We start from the raw sequence: 26,738 nt of genomic DNA, 5'->3' as shown, positions 1-26,738 counted from the left end.
CCACTTTCAGACAATGGATTTCTTCTTAGACGGAAGATGCCAGTGGAAAAATAAAACATCTATTTCTCCATCGTTTGAAAAACACTTTGTTAAAATAAGAACTTGGCAAAATACTCTTTTTTTTTAAAGATGGGTAAGAAGCTCAAGGTTGGATTTCAGAAGAAGCCAGGATACAGGACGAGCCCATTTCAGCACCCCTGGTTGTGTCCGCACTTGTCTCCACCGTGGGGTCTCCAGCAGGCATGTCTGGCTCCCTGCTAACCAGGCACCTCTCGAGTCTCCTTCCCCTGGCACCTCAGCACCAGGCAGAGCATATCCTCTGCACAAATAAGGAACCGGTGCCTTCCCTCCTGTCGTAACGAAACCTGAACGAAGCTGTCATTCTTAGGTCCCCAGCAAGGTGCTTCTCTATCCCATACAGCACTCACTCAGACATCTCTGATATCATGTAAGAGGAGACAGCAACACAGAGCAGAAGACTTGCGACTCTGAAGGCAGGTTGAACGAAGGCAAACTGTAGTTCTGCCCCTTCCTGACTGTGTAGCCTTGGGCATGTCACCTAGTCTCCCCAGGACTCGGTTTCCTCGTAATAAAGTGGAGATGATTCCTGCTTCCTGTTCACAGGGTCACAGGCAAGCCAAGAACCTCACACCAGGGAAACAGAACAGCTCCTATTTGTGCGAATCCCTCATTCACGGGCAGCCACCACTTGCCAAAAATAAGCAGACGGAGAAAACACGTGTAAGCAGAAGTGAAAACTTGAGGATAAAGGGCCCATTCAGTCGAAATGGACATGGTCCACGTCCTCAAAGGCGGCTCATTGCACAGCTGGCCCCATCCACACTCCACAAACAGCTGGTACCACATTGGCTCCTGAGATGCATTCCAGACCACCCTCCCAAATGGACAAGATGCAAGAGGACCCCAAAGGTTCAACTCAGAAAGGTCCCCAAGCGGGCTCCTTTCCAGCTGGAGTCTGCGCAGCTGGTGCCCCTGGAAAAAAAGAAAAACCAGAGAGGCAGCACTTCCCGGCATGAGCTCCCTCCCGACATCCAGAGCCTCAGGAGCCAGTGAAGGAAGGAACCCAGGGCACCACCTTGCCCATCAGCCTTGGAAAGTAAACGGGAGAATGACAGCCAAGAGGTGAGTGTCTGGCTGGAGACCATCGTCTTTATTAGAAGCCAGGCCTTGGGACTCCCATCCATTAAAATATGTACCTTTTATATACAGATAAAACATGTACATATAAAAAAGTACATAAGGACTTCCCCTGGTGGCGCAGTGGTTAAGAATCCGCCTGCTAATGCAGGGGACATGGGTTTGAGCCCTGGCCCGGGAAGATCCCACATGCCGCGGAGCAACTAAGCCCGTGTGTCACAACTACTGAGCCCGCGCGCCACAACTACTGAAGTTCGCACGCCTAGAGCCCGTGCTCCCCAACAAGAGAAGCCACCACAACGAGAAGCCCGCGCCCTGCAATGAAGAGGAGCCCCTGCTTGCCGCGACTAGAGAAAGCCTGCACGCAGCACTGAAGACCCAACGCAGCCAAAAATAAATAAATTTATTAAAAAATAATTTTAAAAATAAAAAAGTACATATAATAAAATCCATTTGATTCTCACCCTTATCTTATTGGTAGGGACTATTATCATTTCACTTGACCAACAGGGAAACAGGCACAGAGAGATCAAACAACCTGCCTTGGATCACGCAGCACCTAGTATTTGGTCAAGCAGGGAGTTGAGCTACAAGTCTGGATCCAGAGTGCAGCTGTTCTCATGGTCACTTGGCTCCAAGGTGGCTGCCGTCAACTTTTCCCCGCCCTGGACGTGCAAGCCTCGCCCTCCCCAAGTGGAGATTTCCCATGCTTTGAACCTGAGCTGGCCCTGGTGACCTGAGCACGTGACTTTCTGGGAGTTCTCGGGCTAAGTCATAAGCCCAGCAGCTTTGGCCTGGGACTCTTGGAACACGCACCCAGGGGGGACACCAGGCACCATGTAAGAAGTCCAGCTACCCTGGGACTGCCACGCAGCAGGTGCTCAGCCAACATTTCCAGCTGAGCCCAGGCTTCCAGCCATCACCACCACAGCACCAGACATGGGAGTCAAGATTCTGGAACCTTTCAGACCAGGTGACATGCCAGTTGAGCGCCACCTCAGTCCAGGCCACAAAGAGTAGAAGAACCGTCCAGCTAAGCCCTGTCCAAATCACTGACCCACAAATCTATGCACTTGCATCCAATGGCACCTACTGACCCCACTTCAGGGCAGGCGTCCTGCTGGCCACCTGACAAGCCCCTCCCTTAACCCTCCACATAAGCAGCTCCTCTGCTATGAGGCCTCCCCCCATTCCCGACCACCCCCTATCCCCACTGAGGGGGACAAGAGCCTTCCTTCCTCGCCAAGTACCCAGTGCAGACCTGCACTGTGTACCGACCACACAATTCTTCAATTCCCAGTTGCTGCATCTGTTCCCTCCAGGGCAGGGACTCTATCCTTCCTCCTCTCTCTTAGCAGAATCTAGCACCCAAAATGACAGCAAATATGGGCTGAATACATGACACAGCTCCGTCATGACAGGGCCCCAAGAGACACCCGAACATACCCAGTGCCATTTTACGGTTCTAAGCAAAGCAAACGCGTGACTTTAGACCAGGGCTTCTTAACCTTGGCACCACCGACACTTTATATGGGATTATATGGGATAATTTTGTTTGGGCGGGGGCGGGGACTGTCCTGTGCATTGTAAGGTGTTTAGCAGCACCCCTGGCCCCAATCCACTAGATGCCAGAAGCTACCCCCCAAATAATCACAACTAAAAGTATCTCCAGGCATTGCCAAATGCCCCTGAATGGGTGGGGATGGGATGGCCCCGGCTGAGAACCACTCCCTGCTTTGCACGGTGGGACCCCTGGGGGTCTACCTTCACCCAGGCCTGAAAGGGGTGTTGTGACAGCTGTCCAAAGGTCGCAGGCTGCTTGCCAATTACCCCAGGACCACGCGCTCGCGCTGCCTCCTATTCGCCTCTCCCTTGCAGACGCCACAGTAACCTGGAGGATCCCGCTAACTAGGACCCCTGAAGCAACACTACAGCTGTGGGGTCGCCCCAGGACACCCCTATGTCAGGAGGCTGAAAATGCGGTGCTGAGAGTCCCCATCTAGGGCCCAAAGGCCTATCCTTTCTAAGTGGTCAGGGGAGCACCTTTTCTAAGCTCTTTACTCCCAAATTGGGTTTTCTGTTGCTTTACAAACACTACCGACACAGCCATAGCACACAGGCTTGCCAGCGCACGTTCAAAAATGCAAACGTGCTCACATCATCCCTCTTCTGAAAACACTTCGGTGGATCCCTACTGCTCTCCAGAAAAGGTCCAAACACCTAAGCAAGACTCTGCTGCCCCGGACAAGCTGGATGCCACTTGTCATCACAGCCAATGGCAAAGAAAAGAGCAGCAGCTGCCACCGGTCCAGGGCTTACCCCGTGCCGTTCATCATGTCCGACCCTCTGATGTATCGACGCATTTACTCATTCCCAGCTGTAACCATGTGCACGGATACCAATATTACTCCCATTCTGCAGATAAGAGAATTAGATCTCAGAAAGTGCATGTAACTTGCCCTGCAGTCACATGGCAAAGCTCATCAAATGTGCTGGAAGTCAAGCTCCACGCTGCTTGTACCTAATCCAACAATGTAGGCTCCGCGAGGACTGGAGTCTAATGTAATTCCTGCTGTATCTCCAGGACCTAGAATAGTGCCTGGGAGAGCAGGCATTCAAATATAGATGGATGGAGGTAAGGAAGGATGGGTGGAAGAAAGGAAGGAGGGAAGGAAGGAAGGATGGAGGGAGGGAGGGAAGGAAGGGTGGATGGACTGATGCAAGGATGGAGCGAGGGAGGGAGTCTCTAGAGCAGTACCTACCAAACCTGGCTAGCTACCAGGATCACCTGGGGAGCCTATTAAAATACTGAATCCCAACCAACCTGGTGAATGACAGACATCCTCAGCCACTCCAAGGAGGAGGAGGAACTGCTTTTGGTTAATGAGTGGGGAGAACTATAGCGTGTGGATTTCAAGAGGCAAAATCCTGTCTCACACCCATCAGAACTTCCGGGACAAAGTTCCAGCAGGCTGTATCTTTAAGTGCTCCCCCCAGGTGTTTCCGATGTTCAGCCCCCAGAAGAGAAGGGACCAGCCATCCACTCTCAGTGCAGGACACCCGTATTTACCATCCATGCCCTTTCATCCCCAGGCAGGCCCCCACCCCCACCCCAGCTGCGACAGGTCTCTGGGCCACCTGGGAGGTGGAGTGTGGCCAATGCAAACCAAACTGGGAGGAGAGTTTGCTGCCTCCAGACACGGGCACTTTCAAAGCCGGGCTTCTGGCTCTGTGCCACCGGAGGCCTGCTCGGCTCCAAAGCTAGGAGAAACCTTTTGGAAAGCTACTTAATCTCACTCATGTTAAAAGAAGTCACACGAAGAACTACACCGAGCTATCAGAGACCACCTGTGAGCGGCCAAGTTCAGAACCCCATGGCAGAGTGGACGAGGGTGTGGGGAACAGGAGGTACCCTCAACACCTCGTGGGCCTCTGTGGGATGTTCTCCAACTGTCCTTTCAAAGTTAAAATAGCCTGTACCCTTTAACTCAGAAATAACACATACAGGAAGCTGTCCTTCAGGTAAACACAAAACGTGTGCATGAAAGCATAACACAAGGATAACCCTCACACACAGTTGGTGGGAATGTAGAATGGTGCAACAACTTGGAAAATAGTCTGGCAGTTCCTAAAATGATTAACAAAGTTACCATACTGACCTAGGAGCAATGCTACTCCTAGACAGAGACCCGAGAGAAATGAAAACACACAGCCATACAGAAAAATCACTCATGAATGCTCACAACAGCAGGAGTCATAGTAGCCAGAAAGTGTAAACAACCCAAATGTCCACCAACAAATGAATGGATCAACAAACTGTGGAATATCTATGCAATGGAATATTACTCAGCCACATAAAGGAGTGAAGTATTGAGACACACCACAACGTGGATGAACCTTGAAAACCCTGGGAAACATTGTGTTAAGTAAAAGCAGCCAGTCACAAAAGGCCAGATACTATATGGTTCCTTTTAGAGGAAATGTCCAGAACAGGGACATCTATAGAGATAGAAAGGAGATTAACGATTGCTTAGGGCAGGAGAGGTGGATGAGGAACAGAGGGATGGCTAAAAGGTACAGGGTTTCTTTTTGGCGTGATGAAAATTGTGGTAGTGGTTGCACATATCAGAATATACTGCTCATTTTAAATGGATGAATTATATGGTATGTGAATTGTATCTCCATAAATCTGTTACCAAAAATTTTTTTTGAAAAATTAGAATCCGGGCTTCCCTGGTGGCGCAGTGGTTGAGAGTCCGCCTGCCGATGCAGGGGACGTGGGTTCGTGCCCCGGTCCGGGAGGATCCCACATGCCGCGGAGCGGCTGGGCCCGTGAGCCATGGCCGCTGAGCCTGCGCGTCCGGAGCCTGTGCTCTGCGGTGGGAGAGGCCACAGCAGTGAGAGGCCCGCGAACCGCAAAAAAAAAAAAACAAAAAAAACTAGAATCCAAGTATAGTCACTGCAGCTAATGACAAAAGACTGGAAAGACCCAAAGTGTCCGTCTCTAGGGGTTAAACTGTTACACTGTAGACAAAATGCTATGTGGCCACGAAAGAAAAAGGCAGCTCAACAGGCCGATAATAAACCACCTCCAAGATAATTGTTAAATTAAAAAAAGAAATCAAAGTGCAGAGGTGTATGTAGTAGGTACCCATTCATGTAGGAAACACAATGCACACATCACACGAGCACAGAATACTTCTGGAAGACCAAAGAACTTGGTAATGAGCTTGCCCCTGGAGCAAGATGTGGGCTGGGGAAGAGACACTTATTTAGAATCGTCTCATTCTCCCCCAAGTGTACGTTTTAATTCCTCAATTAAAAAGTAGCCAATCAAAAAGTCAAATTAAACAAGTCTCTGCAACTGAAAATTGCTTAAGTCTCCTAACTCTGTTTGTTAAAAACAGTCTTAGAAACTTTAGGAACTGAGCCAATTGCCGAATGTAAAGAGGATGGGGAGAAGAAGATGCCTCCACCTGGACCAGAACTTCACTTGAGAGCTACAGAACATTCAGCAATGCGCTCTGTCCACCTGGAGCTAAAGCACAGGCTTCTCACTCTGCTCGTCTGGCTACCAAGCTATGAGTTTCCACAAGCTCTGGCCAGTTAAGCCCTCGAAGGGCAGACGGCTTGACCATCAGCTCGAACCAAATGGTCCCCGATGCTGTGAGGCAGGGAGCCCAGCCCCTGCCATCCCGGGTGAGCTGTCTGGATGTCATTTCCAAGTTGGCCCACGCGGGCTCCTGTTCCTTCACCTGCTGTTTCCTGGCTAACTTCCCCCACCTGCTCTGAACCCATTCAGAGACCCAGACAGAGCAGCCCCGCTTTCACTTTCAGAAGGTATCACACCGACAACAACTGCCGTGACCACTGGTCTGAGCAGGAAGGGGAGGAGGTACTCACGGAAGCCCTCGATCTTATCGGCCGTCTTGCTCCAGGCCACCTGCTGGGTCTCCATGATCACCTGGACAGTCCTCCGCTCCGGGGTGGACTTGCGGAAGCTGAACACCGTCATCACCGTGCCCAGCTCCAGGGCCCTCTTGATCTGACTCTTCTCGTACTCCGGAAGGGCGTCCACGTTGACCGTGGCGCTCATGGTTGCCGGCTCCAGGGGGAGGCAAGGAGTGAGAGAACGAGGGAGGCTGGAAGGGCGGAGTAAAGGAGGGAACTGCTTTTAGTTAACTGAGCGGGATTTGGCTTCAACTTCAAGAGTCAAAATCCTGTCTCATGCCCATCAGGATGAGTCTGGGGAGAAGGTTCTAGTGGCGGAGACTCGCTGGCCGCTCAGAGAGCCCAGGCAGGACATACAGAGGTTTAAATGGAAGTGAGGTGTGGGTGGAGCCCTCGACCTCAGTGACCCAACCACTATCCCGGCTTTAAATAACCAAATCACCCCAGCCTGGCTGTTACCACTCTTTCCCCACATACTCTGATGCTGTGGAACATTTGAATAGCCAAAGCAGCCCATACTGACTCCTGTCCCCACCCCTGACACCCTGCCAAGAGATTTCCAACCATCCCTTTACTTCCCGAGTGGAGTTGGGAACAGGAAAAAAAAGAAAAAAACAAAACCCTTCCGAATGTGTCCATGGAACTGGGGCAAAAAGGGCAGAAGACAGCAGGACCCAGCAGCCTCACGTTCAAATCATGCTGTAGGTTCCCACTGACCGTGTGGACCCGGGCAGGCTGCGTGACCTCCGTGAGCCCCAGTTTCATCGGAACAGTTAGGAAGCCACCTGTGAAGCACCTGGTGTGCCGCTCAGCATCCAAGGGGTGTCCTTGGCGATCCCTCATCCTCCCGCACAGTTGGCATTTCCCAGAGAGGTGTTTGCGCCCCAAATCTCAGAGCCTTCCTTGTCTGGTTTCCCTCACGCCCACATCCAATCCACAGGCAAACCCAGAATGCAATCAGTCTCACTGCTTCACTGGTCCCTCCAAGGATCTTATACTTGGGTCATTCTGATCGCCTGCTAACTGGTCTCCCTGCTTCTGCTCCAGCCCCTACAGTCCACTCTCAGACCAGGAACCAAAAGGATGCTTTAAGAACAAGAGTGAAATCATGTCGCTCCCTAAGCCCCTGCTCTGCAAAAACCCTCCCCCAGTCTGCCTCCCAAATGTCCAAAGACTCACTGCCCCTCACTCAGAAGGGACTTAGCTTCAGGCTTGCAGACTGCAGCCCCTACCCCAAGTCACTTACACCCACAGGCTGAACTGCCACCCTTGTAAAGGCGAAGATGACAGATGAAAGAACCTCCAAAGGTTCTTGTAAGGATTGAACCAGATAATATATCTCAGCCCGTAAAACAAAGATGCAAAGGCAATGCTCCTCAGCTTTAGCTCCTGCTACTGTCACTATCCACTGTGCCCTGTATCTTTCTTACCTCCTCCCCTCCTCCAAATCCCTTTAAGCTCCCACAGTTGCTACTCTGTAGAGAAACCGGTGTTCAGCCAGGGCTGTCTCGGCCTCCACACTGGCTCAGCCTCCCCACAGCCTCTTTGCCAAGTTGCTCAAAATCAGGGCCTCAGTTTCCCCAGCTGTATAATGGGGATAACAATACCACCCTCGAGGGGCTCTGGAAGGACTAGATGCTACAATGTATGTACAGCCCCCAGCATCTAGCAGGGCCTCTGATCCTACTAATCAGCCAGCTGGTCAAGACATTAATCAAGGGTCAACTCTATGACAGACATGGAGGGTGGACTTTTATGCAAATGAGGGGTGCAGGGAGCGGCCCAGGCCCTGTCCTTTGCTCCCTCATCCCTCTACCTCACACCCACAGCCAAAGGCACCTCCCAGGTATGCTGACAGACCAGCGATAAGGTCATGAATTACACCTGCTCTCCACCCATTTGGAAAGGGACCAGTCAGCTCAATGAATCTGCAGTAGCGGAGACATGGGGGTGGGGGTAATAAAGGAAGTAGCAAGAAGGGGTCCCCAACTTAGTCTGGGGTAAGGCTGGGAACTGCCAGTGCTCATAGGAAGCTTCTGGGGGAAGGCGGCATCTGAATCCAAGCTTTAAAAAATGATGAAGCGGGAGGGAACACTGTTCTAGTCAGAGGAACAGGCTTAAGCAAAGGCCCGGCAGCCGGACTACAGCGTATGCCAAGAACTCTGCCTGACCTGAGCCTCCTGCCTCACTGCCCTCAAATCCAGGTCAGGGGATGAACAAGGTGCCTGAGGCCAGTCTCATCCTGGTAAACTAGATGTTTATCAGCCCTCCCCAGGTGCCTGCACCTGCCATACCTTGTTCATCTCATTTATCTCAATGAGAAATACCGGAGGTGAAACCTCAAGCCCTGGGAGGTGAAATCATGGGATCAAGGTCACAGAGACACATGGTGACACCAGGATCGGAACCCCGGTCTGAATCCCATGCCCCTGCTCCTTCAGCACCCGCCTTCTGGAATCCAGAATCTGGTGGCAGAATCTGGTCAGACAGTAACTAACTTGGCAGAGAGGTCAAAGGACTTGTCCAAGGTCACACAGCTGGAAAGTGTCAGAACCAGGATTTGGACCAGGTCTCAGCCATACACCTCCTGAGTTCCCCACTCCCAGGGCTCAAGGCCCACGTGTAGCAGGGCACAAATAGGAAACACACAACCCCTCACAACACTGCCATGTAAACCAGCCAACCGGGAAGCACCAGGGCCCTCAGTTCTTTCTGACTCTGGGAGGGCCTTGGTCTTAACCTTCCCAGGATTCTGGTTACTTCCCACTTAGAAGCCCAGGGGATTGGTTCAACCATAAACACCAAGTCTCTCATGTCCTTCCCCAAGAACTGGGAAGACATCCTCACGGCCACAAGATCCTTGGAGTCAACCACCAAAATCCACCGGCTCCCAACTCAGCCTTCCAGAGTTCAGTGCTCAGCAACTAAGGCAAGGAGGTCTCCGAGGCCTTGACCCCAGGGGAGGGCACTAGCCATCACAGGCAATTTCTATTCTGCTTCTGCTTTCAAAAAAAAGAAAAACAAAGAAATAGCTTCGAAATCCCGTTTTTGTTCCTGTTTCTCATCCTCCCTGGGTAACTTTATAAAAGTGACTTATGGTGTAAATACAAATGTGGCTGAGATTTAACGAGATTCTACTTTTCATGTCCCTCTATTCGAAATAAACTTCTGGGAAAGATAAATATCCTATGATACTGCTTATATGTGGAATCTAAAAAAATGGTACAAATTAACTTATTTACAAAACAGAAATAGGTCACAGATGTAGAAAACAAACTTATGGTGACCGGGGTGGGGGGGGGGGAAGGGAGGGGGGATAAATTGGGGGACTGGGATTGACATATACACACTACACTATATATAAAATAAATAACTAGTAAGGACTTACTGTATAGCACAGGGAACTCTTCTCATTACTCTGTAATGACCTATATGGGAAAAGAATCTAAAAGAGAGTTGGATATATGTATATGTGTAACTGATTCACTTTGCTGTACAGCAGAAATACAACATTTTAAATCAACTATACTCCAATAAAAAATTAAAAATAAAATAAAAAATAAACTTCTGGGATACAAGGACCCAGAACCAGGAAGCAGGGGAGTTCTCTTCAGTGCTCTCTGCACACGTTAGAGAAGCACAGAATTTCATACAAAATCCCACGAAACAATTCTGTTAGACTTTGCTACAGTCGCATCCCTGAGAGGTAACAGCCCATCCTACAGCCCGAGGGATGTTACTGCTGCATCTCACACCCACCCTGCAGCAACAAAGCGATACATATTTTCTTTTTTTTTTATACTTAAAAAATTTTTTTTTATTGAAGTATAGTTGATTTACAGTGTTGTGTTAGTTGTAGGTGTACCACAAAGTGATTCAGTTATATATATATATGTATATATATATATATATATATGTATATACTTCCTGAGATTCTTTTCCATTATAGGTTATTACAAGATATTGAGTATAGTTCCTTGCGCTGTACAGTAAGTCCTTGTTGGTTGTCTTTTTTTCTTTTTTAACATCTTTATTGGGGTATAATTGCTTTACAATGGTGTGTTAGTTTCTGCTTTATAACAAAGTGAATCAGTTATACATATACATAATGTTCCCATATCTCTTCCCTCTTGCATCTCCCTCCCTCCCACCCTCCCTATCCCACTCCTCTAGGAGGTCACAAAGCACCGGGCTGATATCCCTGTGCTATGTGGCTAAAGCGATACATATTTTCATTGGAGGAACAAAGCAGTGTCAGCTGGGGCAGGTAGGAATGTGCATTACTTCAACTTTTTTTTTTTAGGGCAACCTGTGAGCACCTACTAAAATGTAAAACATGTATATGCTTTGATCCAGTGCTGTGCAGAAACACACACAAAAATATTCACAGAAGCATCATTTGTAATAGAAAGAGAAAAAAAAAACAAGAAACAATTCAACAGCTCACGAATGGGGGTGGTCCCTTAAATGATGGGACACATACATTAAAGAATGCTCAGTAGCTATGGGAAAGAATGAGGAAGATTTACACGCAATTTGATCTGGAAAGATTCGCGAGGTGGATGAAAGAAGAGTTGCAAACTAATAAGCATAAAGATAATTACTTTTTTTAAAAGGCTGTCTGCTTATAAATCCAGGAGGAGTGGTTATTTTTGGAGAGCGGGAGAAGGTAAAGGGTCTGACCTGACTTTTTACTGATTTAAGTGCTAACATAATGGATGAGCTTTTCTGCTCTGTGTTTTTAAGTGTTTTCCAAATGAAGACGTGCTTTCAAAAATTTCCTCACCCGCAATTTTCCATCAACTCCACTCAGCCAAAGGGCTCTTTATGGGGGTCCTGGCTTGGCCTCTTCCAGAGGAGTTTCACAGGCTCCAGGGAGAGGGAGAGGGAGGGGGGAGGGCTGCAGCATGATTAGGCCATTTCAGCATCAAGGAAACCTGCAGTGAGTATCGTCCTGAGCTGGTACACACGGGGCATTCATATCTTTGTAATAGGGGTAACTGCCTGAGGCGGCCAGGGACCCCTAAATTAAGACACCCTGCAAGACTGTAGCTAAGGATGATGGCCCGAGCCCCAACGCAGGGCCCTTAAGCATGGGGTGAAGAAGTGGCAGATAAGGCCCAATTCTCCACACAGCCCTGAAATGGAGGCCTGGGCGGCCCAAGTACCCAGGGGAAGAAACTGAGGCTCAGAGACTCTTCAACTTGCCCAAGGTTACACAGCTGGAACCGAAATTCGAATTAAACTGACTGACAAGGCCACCTGTTTCCCATGCGCGTGCCACCCCCCTCCATACTTTCTCACTCCAGTTCAAGATCAGGGTGCTTACAAGAGCCCCTCCCGGGCCCCCTCTGGAATCCAGGCGCCAAGCGCCCCCCGTCCCCCGTCGAAACGGGACACATCTTTCCCGCGAATTCTTCCGCTATGGGGGTAACGACCTCTCTGGGATTCCACAACATAACCAGGAAAACTCAGAGACGCACATAATGATGCGTAAAACTATTGCGCGGGGAGACGGAATCCTGAATCCCCCGAAAGCTCTATTTCTCAGGGCGAAGGGCTGCGCCTGGAATCAACAAGCCCTGGGCACAGAGGTGGTCAGGAGACACGCCCGCCCCCCCCCCCCGGCCACCGGAGCCTACACCACCAGCGCTCGCACGAACCCCAGACCGCAAGCCGCGCCGCTTCCTCCAGGCTCCCATTCAAAGCCGGACGGACCCAGGACACCAACCGACGAAGTGGCGCCGGCCCAGAGTGAGGAAGTGGCCGGCGACGGAGCCAGGACCCCCGCCGTCACCGCGCCGGCCCCGGGCACAGCGGGCGGGGGCCCCGACGGCGTGCCCCACCCCTGCCAGCGCCGGCAGCGCCTGGGCGCAGGTCCCCCCTGGACGCCGCTCCCCGAGCGCGGGTTCCGCGGGCGCCCGCGTGCGCTCACACCCGGCCGGGCCACTCACCTGGCCGCGCCCCCGCTGCGGGTGCCGGCTCTGGGGTCCCGCGCGCAGCCGCCCGCCGTCCTGGCTGTGGGCACTCCCTGCCGCGCACGCCCTCCGACGCGGGCGCCGTTACTTCTGCTTCGGCCGCGGCCGCGCGCCACGTGACTCCTCCGGGGCCGCCCCCCGCGCCCCGGCCCGCCCCACCCCCGGCCCGCAGCTCAGGGCACCCCCGGCGCCGCGTCCTCCCTGGGGGCGGACCAGGCCTGGGACCCCGCCTCCGCCGGCCGAGAAAGAAACTGAGGCAGCGGGAGGGGATCGACCTGCCCCTCCTCACTTGCAAGGTGGAGAGAAAACTTCCAGATAGACTAGCTTCTATGGCGCTCCTACTGCACACACGTGTTTTACATGCATTTAATATACTCCCCGTAATCACCGGGAATTGGCAGGTCATGGCCCTAATTTGAAATCGTTACTGAGGCTGCGCTGGTGACCGCCTCTTACTACATGGGGCAAGCCACATAAATACCCTCAGCTCAGCTTTCTCATCTGTCAGACATGATCAAAATAGTGCCGGCCCCAAAAGTCTGTTGTACGCAACTTAGAATACTAGGGAATTGATCTCCCATTTTCCCAGTGAGATTATTTTTTATGGCTCACTTTATAAACTTCTAAGCATATAGACGACATGGTCGAATGCCTAATGACGGTATTTAATTGATTCATTTAGCTACACCAAGCCTACCTCAAGTCACGTATTGTATGATGTAACATATTCTTTAAGATAAATATTGCTTTTTTCCATTTTCCTGTTTCATGAAGCAATTTTATTCAAACCTTTCATATGCATCTTTGCCTACAGTCCGTTGTGACTGTAGCCAGCTTTCCAGTCACCTACAGAGCTGTCAGGACACGTCAGTTCTACTCGTAAGCCGCTTGAGTTACAGCATTTTTTAAATCTATGAATATCGTTCTGGCTGAAAATATAATACCTAAAGCCACAGGGCTCATTCACTGACTTTAGGCAATCTGGACTCATTTCTTTCACTGCTCCTAGCTCCGGGGTGTACTAGTTGCTCTTCCCCACAGATCACTTACTGCACCATTTTTTAAAGAAATCTTTGAAACCACGTGTAATCAGGGGGCCAACTCCCCAGGAATGATGGCTGAATCTGGGTTAAATTTCTTTGCCTTTTTCTTTTTTAACAACTTCAATTTATATTTATTTCCATCAATCCTTTTATCATATCTATTTTGGTACATGTTATCTAATGTACGTAATATATTGTTACAACGATATATGTGTAGAATTTCTTTCTTTTTTTTCTTTTTTCTTTATTTATTTTAGGCTGCATTGGGTCTTCGTTGCTGCGTGCGGGCTTCCTCTAGTCGCGGCGAGCGGGGACTACTCTTCACTGTGGCGCGGGGGCTTCTCATTGCAGTGCCTTCTCTTGTTGCGGAGCATGGGCTCTAGGCACGTGGGCTTCAACAGTTGTGGCATGTGGGCTCACTAGTTGTGGCTCACGGGCTCTAGAGTGCAGGCTCAGTAGTTGTGGCACATGGGCTTAGTTGCTCCATGGCATTTGGGATCTTCCCGGACCAGGGCTCGAACTCGTGTCCCCTCCATTAGCAGGCGGATTCTTAACCACTGCACCACCAGGGAAGCCCTAGAATTTATTATTACAAAGTCCATGTGTGTAGGGAACCGTGTTAAATCTCTTGCTGATAAAATGAAACTAAGTGCAATCAGCTTTGGAAACCACGGTGGGAAGCCTTGGCTCCTAACCTCTGTCCAGACAGATACTAATTCTGGCTGGAGTTTTCCCTGGTCCCTGGGGATCAGGCAAGCAAAGAACATGTAGCACACGCTTCAGCTCAAAGAACTCTCATTTAATCTGTGACTGGGAGCCTACAGCATTTTGGGAGTTAAAATGTCTGCTGTGTTTGAGATGGTGGTCATAGGACATGGCAGTGTGCTTTTTCGTATTTCTAACTACTTTTCCTCTTTGCCTTGGTTTTCGCTCTCAGCTGAACAGCTAAAGGAATGCCGTGCGATGAATGGGAGTGTCTGGGGTTCCTCATCGTGGCCTCTTTTTCTCCAACTCCAACTTGATTGTTCAAAATAAAGTCACTGAGACGGAAGCCCTGGTTCTGGGAGGGCTGAAACACGACATGACACTTCTACTCCAAGGCATAATGGGTAGGGGGAGAAGCCACCCAATATAATCAGATACATATGGCAGAGCCGCCTGTCATGAGTTAGCTATTTTAGGGCTCAAGGGCATTAAGTCAGTGGGTGGTGGAGGCTGGATTTGAACCCAAGTCTGTCTGGGGCCAGAGCCCATGGGCACACAGGCCCACTGCCCGTCCCCAGCATTAATAGGAGGCATTCAGGCAGGAAGAAGTGAGTGTGTAACCACTCCGCATGGATTCACAAATGGGTCAGGAAGTGACCTCAAAGGGTGGAGGGAACTTTCTTTTCCTTTTCATATAAAAAGAAAGAAAAACAGGAGGCGGGGAATAACCTGAAAGAAAATTGTGTTTTAATCAGCATTGTCTTGACTTTCTATTCTGAGTCCCTCACCAGTCCTCAGGGATGCACATGTTTTTTCCCATAACCCTCTTCCATTTGCTAGCAGCCATGGTGCATTGGACCATTAGCCAACCCCCTCAGTGCCTCAGTTTCCCTCTCTGCAAAATGGGTATATTAACTGTCCTACCTCCCAGGGTGATTATAAGGATTAAATGAGATGAGGGATAAAACAGGCAACATAGTTCAATCATCAGGGCTGACTATCTTCAGTATTGTTATTAGGAGGAAGAAGAAAAAGCCCCGTGGTGCAATGGGAAGGTATGGATTTGGAAGACAGGGAGATCTGGTTTCAAGTCCCAAATGGCCACTTCCTTAGCTGTGTGACCTTAAGCTGGTCAGTTACCCTCTCTGAACCTCCAATTTCCCCATCATTCGACCTACCTTTGGGATATAAAGAATAGGCAATCTACAGAGACGGAGAGTAGAGTAGTGGTTGTCTGGGACTGGGAGACATGGGAGTCTTGGAAGGTGATGACTAGGAGGTACAGGGTTTCCCTGTGGAGTGATGAAAATGTTCTAAAATTGATTATGATGATGGTTGCACAGCTCTGTGAATACACGAAAAGCCATTGAACGGTACACTTTAAATTTTTGTGTTTTTTTGGCCACGCTATGCGGCATGCGGGATCTTCCCCGACCAGGGATCGAACCCATGCCCCCTGCCTTGGGAGAGAGGACTCTTAACCACTGGACCACCAGGGAAATCCCTGAACTGCACACTTTAGATGGGTGAATTGTATGGGATGTGAACTCTGTCAAAGCTGTTCAAAACAAACCACCTACCTTAGAAGGCCGTTTAAAGAATTAATGGCTGGGACTTCCCTGGTGGCGCAGTGGTTAAGAATCTGCCTGCCAGTGCAGGGGGACACGGGTTTGATCCCTGGTCCGAGAAGATCCCACATGCCATGGAGCAACTAAGCCCGTGTGCCACAACTACTGAGCCTGAGCTCTAGAGCCCGTGAGACACAACTACTGAGCCTGCGCTCCAGAGCCTGCGACCCAGAGCCTGCGACCCAGAACTACAGAGCCTGCGTGCCACAACTACTGAAGCCCACACGCCTAGAGCCCATGCTCCACAATAGGAGAAGCCACCGCAGTGAGAAGCCTGCACACCGCAACGAATAGTAGCCCCCACTCGCCACAACTAGAGAAAGCCCACGCGCAGCAACGAAGACCCAACACAACCAAAAATAACTAAATTTAAAAGAAAATTAAAAGCGGAAAGCATTAATGGCTAACACAGCTCAGCACAATGCAGTCTTCAGTAAAGTAGCAGCTGCTTATTATGATAATCATTATTAGATAGCGGCTCTTCTGAACCTGGCCGTCCTTTCCCGGTCACGCACGGCAGCGGCCAGGCTGAGGTCCACCGCGCTGCCCCAGGGCCTTGCCAACCTCCTCCCTCCACCCCACAGCCAAAAACAACCAGAAAACCCCGAGAGGTTTTGAGTTTGGTTTCCTTTCCTGATATTGTTCAGAGAAGTGCATGTCCCCTGGGGACAAGCTGAGTCCCAGCTGCTGGCTGGCAGGCATCTGTGAGAGGAAGTACCACCCAGAACTGGCTTCCAGACCTGGTCAGGGTTAGGCTCAATCTAGAAGTTTCTGCATGGTGGGGGCAGTCAGACCCCCCCTATTTTTTTTTCAGCTTTCCTGAGGTACAATTGGTACTAAACTGTGCACAATTGAAGCACAGAAGCTGATGAATTAGGACATATTGCGTACACCTGAGAAACCATCACTGCGATCAGGGCAATAAACATCCACCACCTTCAAAAGTTTCTTGTATCCTTTTGTTATTGTTGTTATTTTTTGTGTTGTTGTATTTGCATGTGTACGTGTGGTAAGAACACAACATAATACCTGCGCTCTCAACAAGTTTTTTTTTTTAAGATTTATTTTTTATTTATTTATTTATCCCAGGACGCGTCCGGTCTTAGTTGCAGCACGCTGGCTCTTCGTTGTGGTGCGCGGGTTTCTCTCTAGTTGCGGTGTGTGAGTTTTCTCTTCTCTAGTTGTGTTGCACGGGCTCCAGGGCACATAGGCTCTGTAGTTGTGGTGCACGGGTTCCAGAGTGCGTGGGCTCTGCAGTGTGCGGCACGCGGGCTCTAGTTGAGACTCGCGAGCTCAGTAGTTGTGGCGCGCGGGCTCAGTTGCCCCACGGCATGTGGGATCTTAGTCCCCTGACCAGGGATCGAACCCGCATTTCCTGTATTGCAAGGCAGATTCTTTACCACTGGACCACCAGGGAAGTCCCTCAACAAGTTTTCAAGTGTAAAATACAGTACTGTTAACCCTAGGTACCTGCTGTAATGCAAATTTCTAGAACTTACTCATCTCGTAAAACAGAAACTTTAGATCCATTGAACAACTCTCTGTCTCCCCCTCCTCCCAGCCCCTGGCAACCGTCATTCTATGCTCTGTTTCTGTAAGTTTGACTATTTTAGGTGGCTCATGTGAGAGGAATGAAGCAGTGTTTTTCCTTCTGTGTCTGGCTTGTTTCATTTAGCATAATGTCCTCCATGTTGTCGCAAACAATAGAATTTCCTTCTTTTTAGAGGGTGAATAACATTCCATTGTATTTATACACGACGTTTTCTTTACTCATTCATGGATCCACAGAGGTTTAGATTGTTTCCATATCTTGGCTATTGTGAATAATGCTGCCACAAACATGGGAGTCCAGATACCTCTTCGTGATACTGCTTTCAATTCTTTGGGATATACACCCAGAAGTGGGATGGCTGGATCATATGGTAGTTCTATTTTAAAATTTGGGGGAAGCTCCAATGTTTTTCATAGCTGCTGCACCACTTTACATTCCCACCAACAGTGCACAAGAGTTCCAATTTCTCCACTTTCTCTCCAACTCTTGTTTCCTTTTGGTTTTTTGGTGACAGCCATTATAACAGGTATAAGGTGATACCTCACTATGGTTTTCATTTGCATTTCCCTGATGATTACTGATGCTAAGCACCTTTTCATATACCTCTAGGCCATTTGTATGTCTTCTTTAAAGAAACATCTTCAGGTCCTTTGCCCATTTTTAAGGCAGGTTATTTGTGGTGTTTGTTTGTTTGTTTGTTACTATCGAGTTGTAGGAGTCTGCTATTCAAATTGAGGGCTGCTTGGAAAAGCCTCTGGTCCTGTGGTTTTAATTTGGGCTTCTCAAAAAATGGGTAGATGACCTAAATAGACATTTCTCCAAAGAAGACACACAGAGGGCCAACAGGCACATGAAAAGATGCTCAACATCACTAATTATTAGAGAAATGCAAATCAAAACTACAATTACATACCACCTCACAGCGGTCAGAATGGCCATCATCAAAAAGTCTACAAATAACAAATGCTGGAGAGAGTGTGGAGAAATGGGAACCCTCCTACATTGTGGGTGGGAATATAAGTTGGTGCAGCCACTATGTAAAACAGTATGGAGGTTCCTCAAAAAACTAAAATAGAGTTGTCATATGATCCAGCAATCCCACTCCCGGGCATATATCTGGACAAAACTATAATTCAAAAAGATACATGCACCCCTATATTCACAACAGCACTATTCACAATAGCCAAGACATGAAAACAGCCTAAATGTCCATCGGCAGATGAATGGATAAAGTAGATGTGGTACATGTATACAATGGAATACTATCCAGCCGTAAAAAAAGAAGGAAATAATGCCATTTGCAGCAACATGGATGGACCTAGAGATTATCATACTAGGGGAAGTTAAGTCAGAAAGAGAAAGACAAATACTATATGATATCACTTATATGTAGAATCTAAAACATGACACAAATATGGGACTTCCCTATTGGTCCAGTGGTTAAGACTCTGCCCTTCCAACGCAGGGGGCTCAGGTTCGATCCCTGGTTGGGGGACTAAGATCCCATATGCTGTGGGGTGAGGCCAAAAAATAAACATGACACAAACTTATCTACGAAACAGACTCACAGACATAGAAAGCAGACTTGTGGTTGCCAAGAAGGACAAGGGGTGGGGGAGGGTTGGATTGGGAGTTTGGGATGAGCAGACGCAAACTATTACATATAGAATGGATAAACAAAAAGGTCCTACTGTACAGCACAGGGAACTATATTCAATATCCTGTGATAGACCATAATGGAAAAGAAAATGAAAAAGAATATATATATATATATGTATACGTATAACTGATTCACTTTGCTGTACAGTAGAAATTACCACAACACTGTAAATCAACTATACTTGAATAAAATAAATTTTTAAAAACCATAAATGAGGGACTTCCCTGGTGGCGCAGTGGTTAAGAATCTGCCTGCCAGTGCAGGGGACACGGGTTCAATCCCTGGCCCGGGAAGATCCCACATGCTGCACAGCAACTAAGCCCGTGCACCACAGCTGCCGAGGCTGCACTCTAGAGCCTGCCCACCACAACTACTGAGCCTGCACGCCCTAAAGCCTGTGAGCCACAACTACTGAGCCCACGCACTGCAACTGCTGAAGCCCTCGTGCTCTAGGGCCCATGCTCCGCAACAAGAGAAGCCACCACAATTAGAAGCCCGTGCACCGCAACGAAGAGTAGCCCCCGCTCGCTGCAACTAGAGAAAGCCCGCGCGCAGCAACAAAGACTCAATGCAGCCAAAAAATAAATAATTTGTTTTTTAAAAATGAAATAAACAAGGCTGACTGGGCAAAGCTGATCAATGCCCTTGGAATAATGGTTCTCTTGGACTGGGGAGGGGCAGAAGCCAGGCTCTTGGTGAGCTGTGATGTGCTCAGTTTTGATCTGGTGATTAATGTGAGGTGGTCACCCAATGAAAATGTACTGAGCCTTATGCTTACAACTTGTGTGACTTTATGTTATACCTCAATAAAAAAATTAATATTTTTAAAAGGCTGTTCAATGTGTTAACAGGTTGTCTCTGATTTGTTTCTGCCTTCAGTGTTTTCTACATATGCTTTACTAAGCATGTCTTAGCTATACGAGAAAACCAAATGCGTTTCAAAATCAAGGCTGTCACAGGTCACTTTTCTGCATGATGTCATGCAACAATAAAAACATTAAAATACAAGGGCATTAGTTAAAGGGAAGAGGAAGCATTTAAAATCTTTGCCGTTTACCAAAATCAGTAACATGTATTGAATACCTACCTTGCACCAGGACCCTTCATGCAGTAAATGCACTAACCCCTCACAACAAAGTCAGGAAGCTCAATTATTCTCATGTCTCTTTCACTGATGAGGAAACTGAGGCTCAGAGGTGTTAAATGATTCACAGAGGTGACCCAGCAGTTGGTGGCAGAGCTGGACTCTGAAGCCGAGTGCCTTCTTCAGGATCTGGGGATATTTCGACTCCCACAAAGGACTCTTGCTTCTCCTGCGGGTTCTCAGGGAGGTCACACTCAGAGATGCTGGGCCTACAGAATCAGAACCTCGAGGATGGGACCTGGGGATGTGCATTTTAACGCCCCCACCCCCCCACCCCAGGATTCTTTTGTACCCTCTAGTATGGGCAACACTGCCTTCTGCTGAAACAAGGAAGAAACACATCATGGGCCTTTTCAGAGGTGGAAAGCAGTCTGGGCACTTTGGGCAGATACAGGAAGGTATTAGGTATTATAAAGATATTATAAAGAAAAGGAGGTTATGCCTGGCAGATTCCAGAAAGATGACCTCATAATGAGTTCCTTTGGGAGAGAGGGCATTGACTAATACTCCCCCCGTGGAATCCATGATGAATTCTCCTTAAACACCAATTTGACAGATCACTCATTCAGTCATTCAGCTTACCTAAATACCTGTTGAATGCTATGTGTCAGTCACTACTCTAGGTTCTGAGGATAAGAAAAGGAGAGATTCATTCTCTATCAAGAGGTCGCAGCTGGTGGGAAAGATTAGCAGGTAAAAAAAAATGGTTACCTGTTAAAATGGCTAAACTAAAAACACCTGACGGGGAATTCCCTGGTGGTCCACTGGTTAGCACTCGGCACACTCACTGCCGGGGCCCGGGTTCGATCCCTGGTTGGGGAACTAAGATCCCGCAAGCCTCGCAGCACGGGCAAAAAAAATAAATAAAAATAAATATAATTCAAAAAATAAAAACACCTGGCAATAGCCAGTGCTGGAGTGCACGTGGAGCCACTGCTGGGAATGCAAAATGGTGCAGCCTCTTTGGAAAACAGCTGCGCAGTTTCTTAAGAAGTTAAATACGCTTACCGTACAATGCAACAATCCCACATCTAGCTGTTTACATGAGAGAACTAAAAGCATACGTCCATGCAAAGAACTATACACTAACGTTTACAGCAGCTTTATAATCACTGAAAACCGGAAACAGCACAAATGCCTTTCAACTGGTGAAGAGATAAACAAACATCCTTACACTGAAATAGCACCCATGGATAAAAGGGAAGAAGCGCCAAGGATGCATTTCCCAAGCACTATGCTAAGTGAAAGATGCCAGCATCAAAAGACCACAGAGCAGTGATTCCATTGATAGGACATTCTGGAGGAGGCAAAACGACAGGGACAGAAAATAGATCACTGGGTGCCAGAGACTGGGGGTGTGGAGGGGGGCTGACCACAAAAGCACATAACAGACTTTGCGGGGTGGGGGCAGATGCAACTGTTTTACATTTGGTCGTGGCAGAGTTACATGACTTTATGAACTTGCCAAAACTCGTAGAACTCTGTACCCAAAAGGGTGAATTTTCCTGAGTGTAAATCATATTTTTTTATTAAGAAAAAAAAAAAAAGATGATTACAATACAGGTGATAAGGCCAAGGTTGAGGGAGAAGGGATAATTAACGCAGGTCTGGGGGGAAAAAATGAGAAGAGAGGATCAGGAAGCCTTCCGGAAGGTGGTGATCCTTACACTGAGCCTAGACAAAGGTCAGGGGTTCAAGTTCGTGAAGGTGAACTGGGAGGGGAGGAGAGAGGGCGGGATTTCGGACAGGGGAACTGCCCGCTCTGGGAGTGGCTCAGTTCTGCTGCAGTGAGGGCTGGACGTGCCTGGAGGGGAAGGAAGGCAGGCAGGGCCGGCTCAGTCCTGCTGAGGCATCTGGACTCTACCCGGGAACCATGGGAGCCACCGCAGGTCTCAGAGCAGAGGAGTGACTTGGATCATTTCTGGTTTGGAAAACTCAGAGTTGACCGGGAGGAGGGTGGGATGAGGGAGCCGGGCTGAAGGCAGGAGGGCTGGTCGAGACGTTCTGTGCCTACAGCTGTGCGTCCTTGGCTGAGGCATTCTGTCACTCAGCAGCCACTGACCAAGCACTGGCCACTTGCCAGGCACTGTTAGCAGAAGCCGGGGATATAAGAATGGACCCAAACTCCCTGTGCCTCTTGCATTCTACTGGGGAAGACAGACCACAAACAAGGAAGCACGGTGTCAAGGTCACTGCAGATGGGGTGGAGCAGGCGAATATTACGGGGGAGGTGGGGGGGGGGAGGTGAGGGAGGTGTTTACACCCGGCGGCCGCACAAAGCACTCTCAGAGGAGGTGCCAGCGGAGCGGGCCTGAAGAAGGAGCTTCTCAGGCAAAAGCAAAGCCCCCAGTGACACACCTGATTGCTTTTGAGGGTCACACAACTGGTGCAGGATGTGGAACCCTTAAAGCCCTGGGGTGGGGGGCAGCTATGCCTCCCTGGGGTCTCTGTTCCTGCAGGAGAGGGACAGGGCCTTCGCCGGCAGCAGCTATGTTTCCCTTCATATTCTGGTGAATAACAGTTTCAGGGCCCGAGTGTGAGCGTGGAGAGAACAGCCTGAATCCATAAGGGCCGCTTTCCTCTCGGGTCTATAGGTCACAGCCGTTGCCATTATAAACAGCGCCCATGTGGACACAACCACAGCAGCTCCACAGTCAGGGAGACTCAGGACACACCTAGGAAGGCCAAGCTGGATTTTCACATTTAAAATAATTTTTAAAAGACCCTAGCAAGCAAACATACATCAGTGACAGGTGAGTCATGTGTTTCCTGAATCCTCCCCGTCAACAGAGCAGTCTGTGCCCGAGTCTCTCCTGGCCTGTCACCTCCCTCGGCCACACAGCATGGGGTCCACAGGCGTCATTCCTGCACAGATTGAACCTTTGCATCAAGTCTGAATTAAGCCACTAATCGGTCAGCCAGACCCCCAACTTGTAAGAGACCAAAATGTCACTGACAAGTGCATTGGTCTCCTGTGGCTGCTGTAACAAAGTACCACTGGGGAGCTTAAAACAACAGAAATTCGGGGCTTGCCTGGTGGTGCAGTGGTTGAGAGTCTGCCTGCCGATGCAGGGGACATGGGTTCGTGCCCCAGTCCGGGAAGATCCCACATGCCGCGGAGCGGCTAGGCCCGTGAGCCATGGCCGCTGAGCCTGTGCGTCCGGAGCCTGTGCTCTGCAACAGGAGAGGCCACAACAGTGAGAGGCCCGCGTACCGCAAAAAAGGAAAAAAAAAAAAAGGCAAAAAAATCCAAACAGACGTTTTTCCAAAGAACATATACAAATGGCCAATAAGCACACGAAAAGCTGCTTTTCATCATGAGCCATCTGGAAATGCAAATTGAAATCACATGAGATACCACTTCACACCCACTAGGATTGCAAACCGGAACAAGAAAATCACAAGTGTTGACAAGGATGAGGGAGAAATTAGAAGCCTCATACACTGCTGGTGGGAATGTAAAATGGTGTAGCTGTTTTGGAAAACAACCTGGCAGTTCCTCAAAAGGTTAAACAGAGTTATTATATGACTCAGCAATTCCATGCCCAGGTGTATACCCAAGAGAACTGAAAATGTTCACAAAAACACTTGTAATGACGTCAATATCAGCATTACTCATAACAGAGGAAAGGTGGAAACAATCCAGACGCTCACCAATGAATGAATGGATCAACAAATTGTAGAACATCCATACGATGGAATATATTCAGCAATAAAAAGAAATTAAGTATGGATACACACTACAACATGAATGAACCTCGAAAACTTTACGCAAAGTGACACGAAAGACCACCTAGTGTGTGATTCCATTTACATGAAACGTCTCGAATAAGCAAAGCTACAGAGACAGAAGGTAAATTTGTGATTGAAGGTGGTTGGGGAAAAGGGGAAATGAGGAGCAGCTGCTTAATGGGTATGGGGTTTCTGTTCGGGGTGATAATAAATGCTCTAAAATTGATTGTGGTGATGGTTTCACAACTGTGTGAATACACTAGAAGCCACTGAATATACACTTTAAATGGGTGAATGGTATGGTATGTGAATTATGTCTCAAACTGTTCAAAGTGTAAAAAAAAAGAACTGAAGGAAAATGTCAAACAATGGCTTTTTTCTGTTGGTTTGGGATTGTGCGTGTGTGTGTGTGTGTGTGTGTCTGTGTGTGTGTGTGTGTGTGTCTGTGTGCTTTGTTTCCAGGGCCTGGCACAAATTGGAGTCCAGCAAATGTCTACTGAATGAACGGATGGACAAATGACAAAAGGATGGCTAGCTGGCTGGCTGGCTGGCTGGCTGGCTGGCTGCCTGGATGGATGGATGGATGGATGGATGGATGGATGGATGGATGGATGGATGGATGCCTGGATGGATGCCTGGATGGATGTCTGGATGGTGGTAGCCAGCCTCCAAGACGGCTTGGCTCCAATGATCCTTGTCTCCTGGATTTATGTCCTTGTGTTGCCTCCTCCAACACAAGGCATGATTCTGACTTAACAGAATCCTGTAGAAGGGACAGTATATGACGTGGCAGGCTAGGTTATGAAAGCATTGTGGCTTTTGCTTTGGTCTCTAGGGCCACTCTCTCAGGGGGAAGCCAGCCACCATGCTGTGAGGACACTCAAGCAGCCCTCTGGAGAGGCTCAGGTGGAGAGGGACTGAGACCTCTCACCAACAGCCAGCATGAACTAGTCAGCCATTCCTGAATTCCTGACCCTCAGAAACCATGCAACAATTATTATAATTATTGTTGTTGTTTAAACCACTAAGTTTTGGGGTCAAGAAGCAACAGATTACTAATAAAGATTTATAAAGACATGGGTGGATGGATGGATGATGGATGGCAGGTGAAGAGATGGAAGCATGGGTGGGTGGGTAGGTGGGTGGATGGATGTATGGACGGAAGGAAGGAGGAATGGGTGGGTGTATAGAATTTTTAATTTCGGTCCCTCCTAGAGCTTTCTTTTTTCTTTGACTCACACAAAAGTAAAGGAGATGCAACTACTCCAACATGATTCTCAAAACTCTCCGTTTCAGTGGAGTTCAGGCTCAGGCAAACAACCAGGAGCAAAAGATACGAGATCACTACCCTTCCTACTGTACATCCTCTCCCTCACCCAAGGAAGCAGCAAATGGAACCATCTGGGATCTTTTACATGATCTCAGAAAACATGTGTAGAGGCCTGGTGTGTCTGTTCCAGGTCCCAGAGTTCCCGAGAAGGATCAGACTTGGAACAAATGGCCGACGAAGCAAGATAAGGTGGTGGGGTCACTGAATGAGCAACACATCTGGTTCAAAGCATAGCTCCCTTGCTTGGGCAACCCATTTACCCTCCCTGTGCTCCCAGTTCCTCATCTATAAAACAGAGCCAGTGACACCCCCCTCGTGAAGTCTGTGACTCTTCAATACCAATATTAATGAGAGGTTCACGTGGGACCTGGGTGCTAGGACTTACCTTCCTTCTCCCCCCCATCCAGCTCTCTGCTTGTCCTCCCTTGACCCGCGACGGTGTATGGCACGGTCACCTGCACCAGCTCGGGCTTCAGATGACCTGGGCTGGACTCCAGGCTCCGCTCCTCTGCTGTGTAAACCTGGGCAGAATACCAAACCTCTTCGTGCCTCAGTTTCCTCACCCGTAAAATGGGGATAGTAATAGTAGCTGCCTTATAACTTTGTTCTGAGCATTAAAGGAGATAATCTTCTAAATCACTAAGGTCGGTGACTGGCCACATAATATGCACTCCATGAACGTTGGCAGTAATAATACAGTTAATAATAATACAGCATATCACTACCATCCCGCCAAGCTCTGTCTGAAAGGCAGGAGTGGCGCTGGCAAACTATCCGGTTGGCTTCCAGGAACAGTGCTGCCGTCCACTCGGCCTCCCCGACTGTCCTGGGCTTGGCCACCCTAAACTTCATCCTGGTGGAACAACGGCGGCTCCACCACTCGGCTGAGCACCACCCCACTCAACCTCTGAAATCCCACTGTGCCCTTGAACAGAAAGCCCATCTTTCCTCCCAGAAATGCTGTCACCTTCCCTGGTCTCCATGGAAATAGACTACATGGACCGGCCTGGAGTCGGGCAGGTTTGGGATGACTGGAGGCATCGCCACACCCTTATCTGGGGGCACCAGGGGAATGACTGTCTTTCCATGGACTTTGTGGAACACTCTTTTCTGATGGCCTGGAGCTCTGGGGGAGAGCACAGTCTCAGTGTCCTCGAGGGGTGTCCTTGGAGCTTGCAGACGCGGCTTCAGGAGCTGAGGGCAGATGCTTCAGCTAAAGGCACAGGAGGGGCTGGTCTCCCACGGACGGCCACCTCCCTGCTCAGCGGGGCAACACCTTCCTGCTTGCCAAGACTGACACATGTTCTATCTCCTGACCCCCAACCCACAAGAAGGGGAAGGGGTTTTTTTCCAGCCT

General features: G+C 49.0%; 1 protein-coding gene across 1 annotated transcript in view; it reads right to left on the bottom strand.

The window, feature by feature from the left end:
* The window catches only part of PLCG2 (phospholipase C gamma 2), a 145,187-nt gene extending 132,501 nt beyond the window's left edge, over positions 1-12,686 (bottom strand). Inside the window, 2 exon segments of the mRNA XM_032614793.1 lie at positions 6,562-6,800; positions 12,564-12,686. Of these exon segments, the coding sequence (XP_032470684.1) occupies positions 6,562-6,754 (193 nt within the window). The 5' untranslated portion in view covers positions 6,755-6,800; positions 12,564-12,686.
* Positions 12,687-26,738: the final 14,052 nt, after the last annotated feature.

The sequence above is a fragment of the Phocoena sinus genome, chromosome 19 (genome assembly GCF_008692025.1).
Source record: "Phocoena sinus isolate mPhoSin1 chromosome 19, mPhoSin1.pri, whole genome shotgun sequence".
Lineage (NCBI taxonomy): Eukaryota > Metazoa > Chordata > Mammalia > Artiodactyla > Phocoenidae > Phocoena > Phocoena sinus.
Note: the sequence above shows the minus strand (reverse complement) of the source record. Positions and strands in the feature narration are given on the sequence as shown.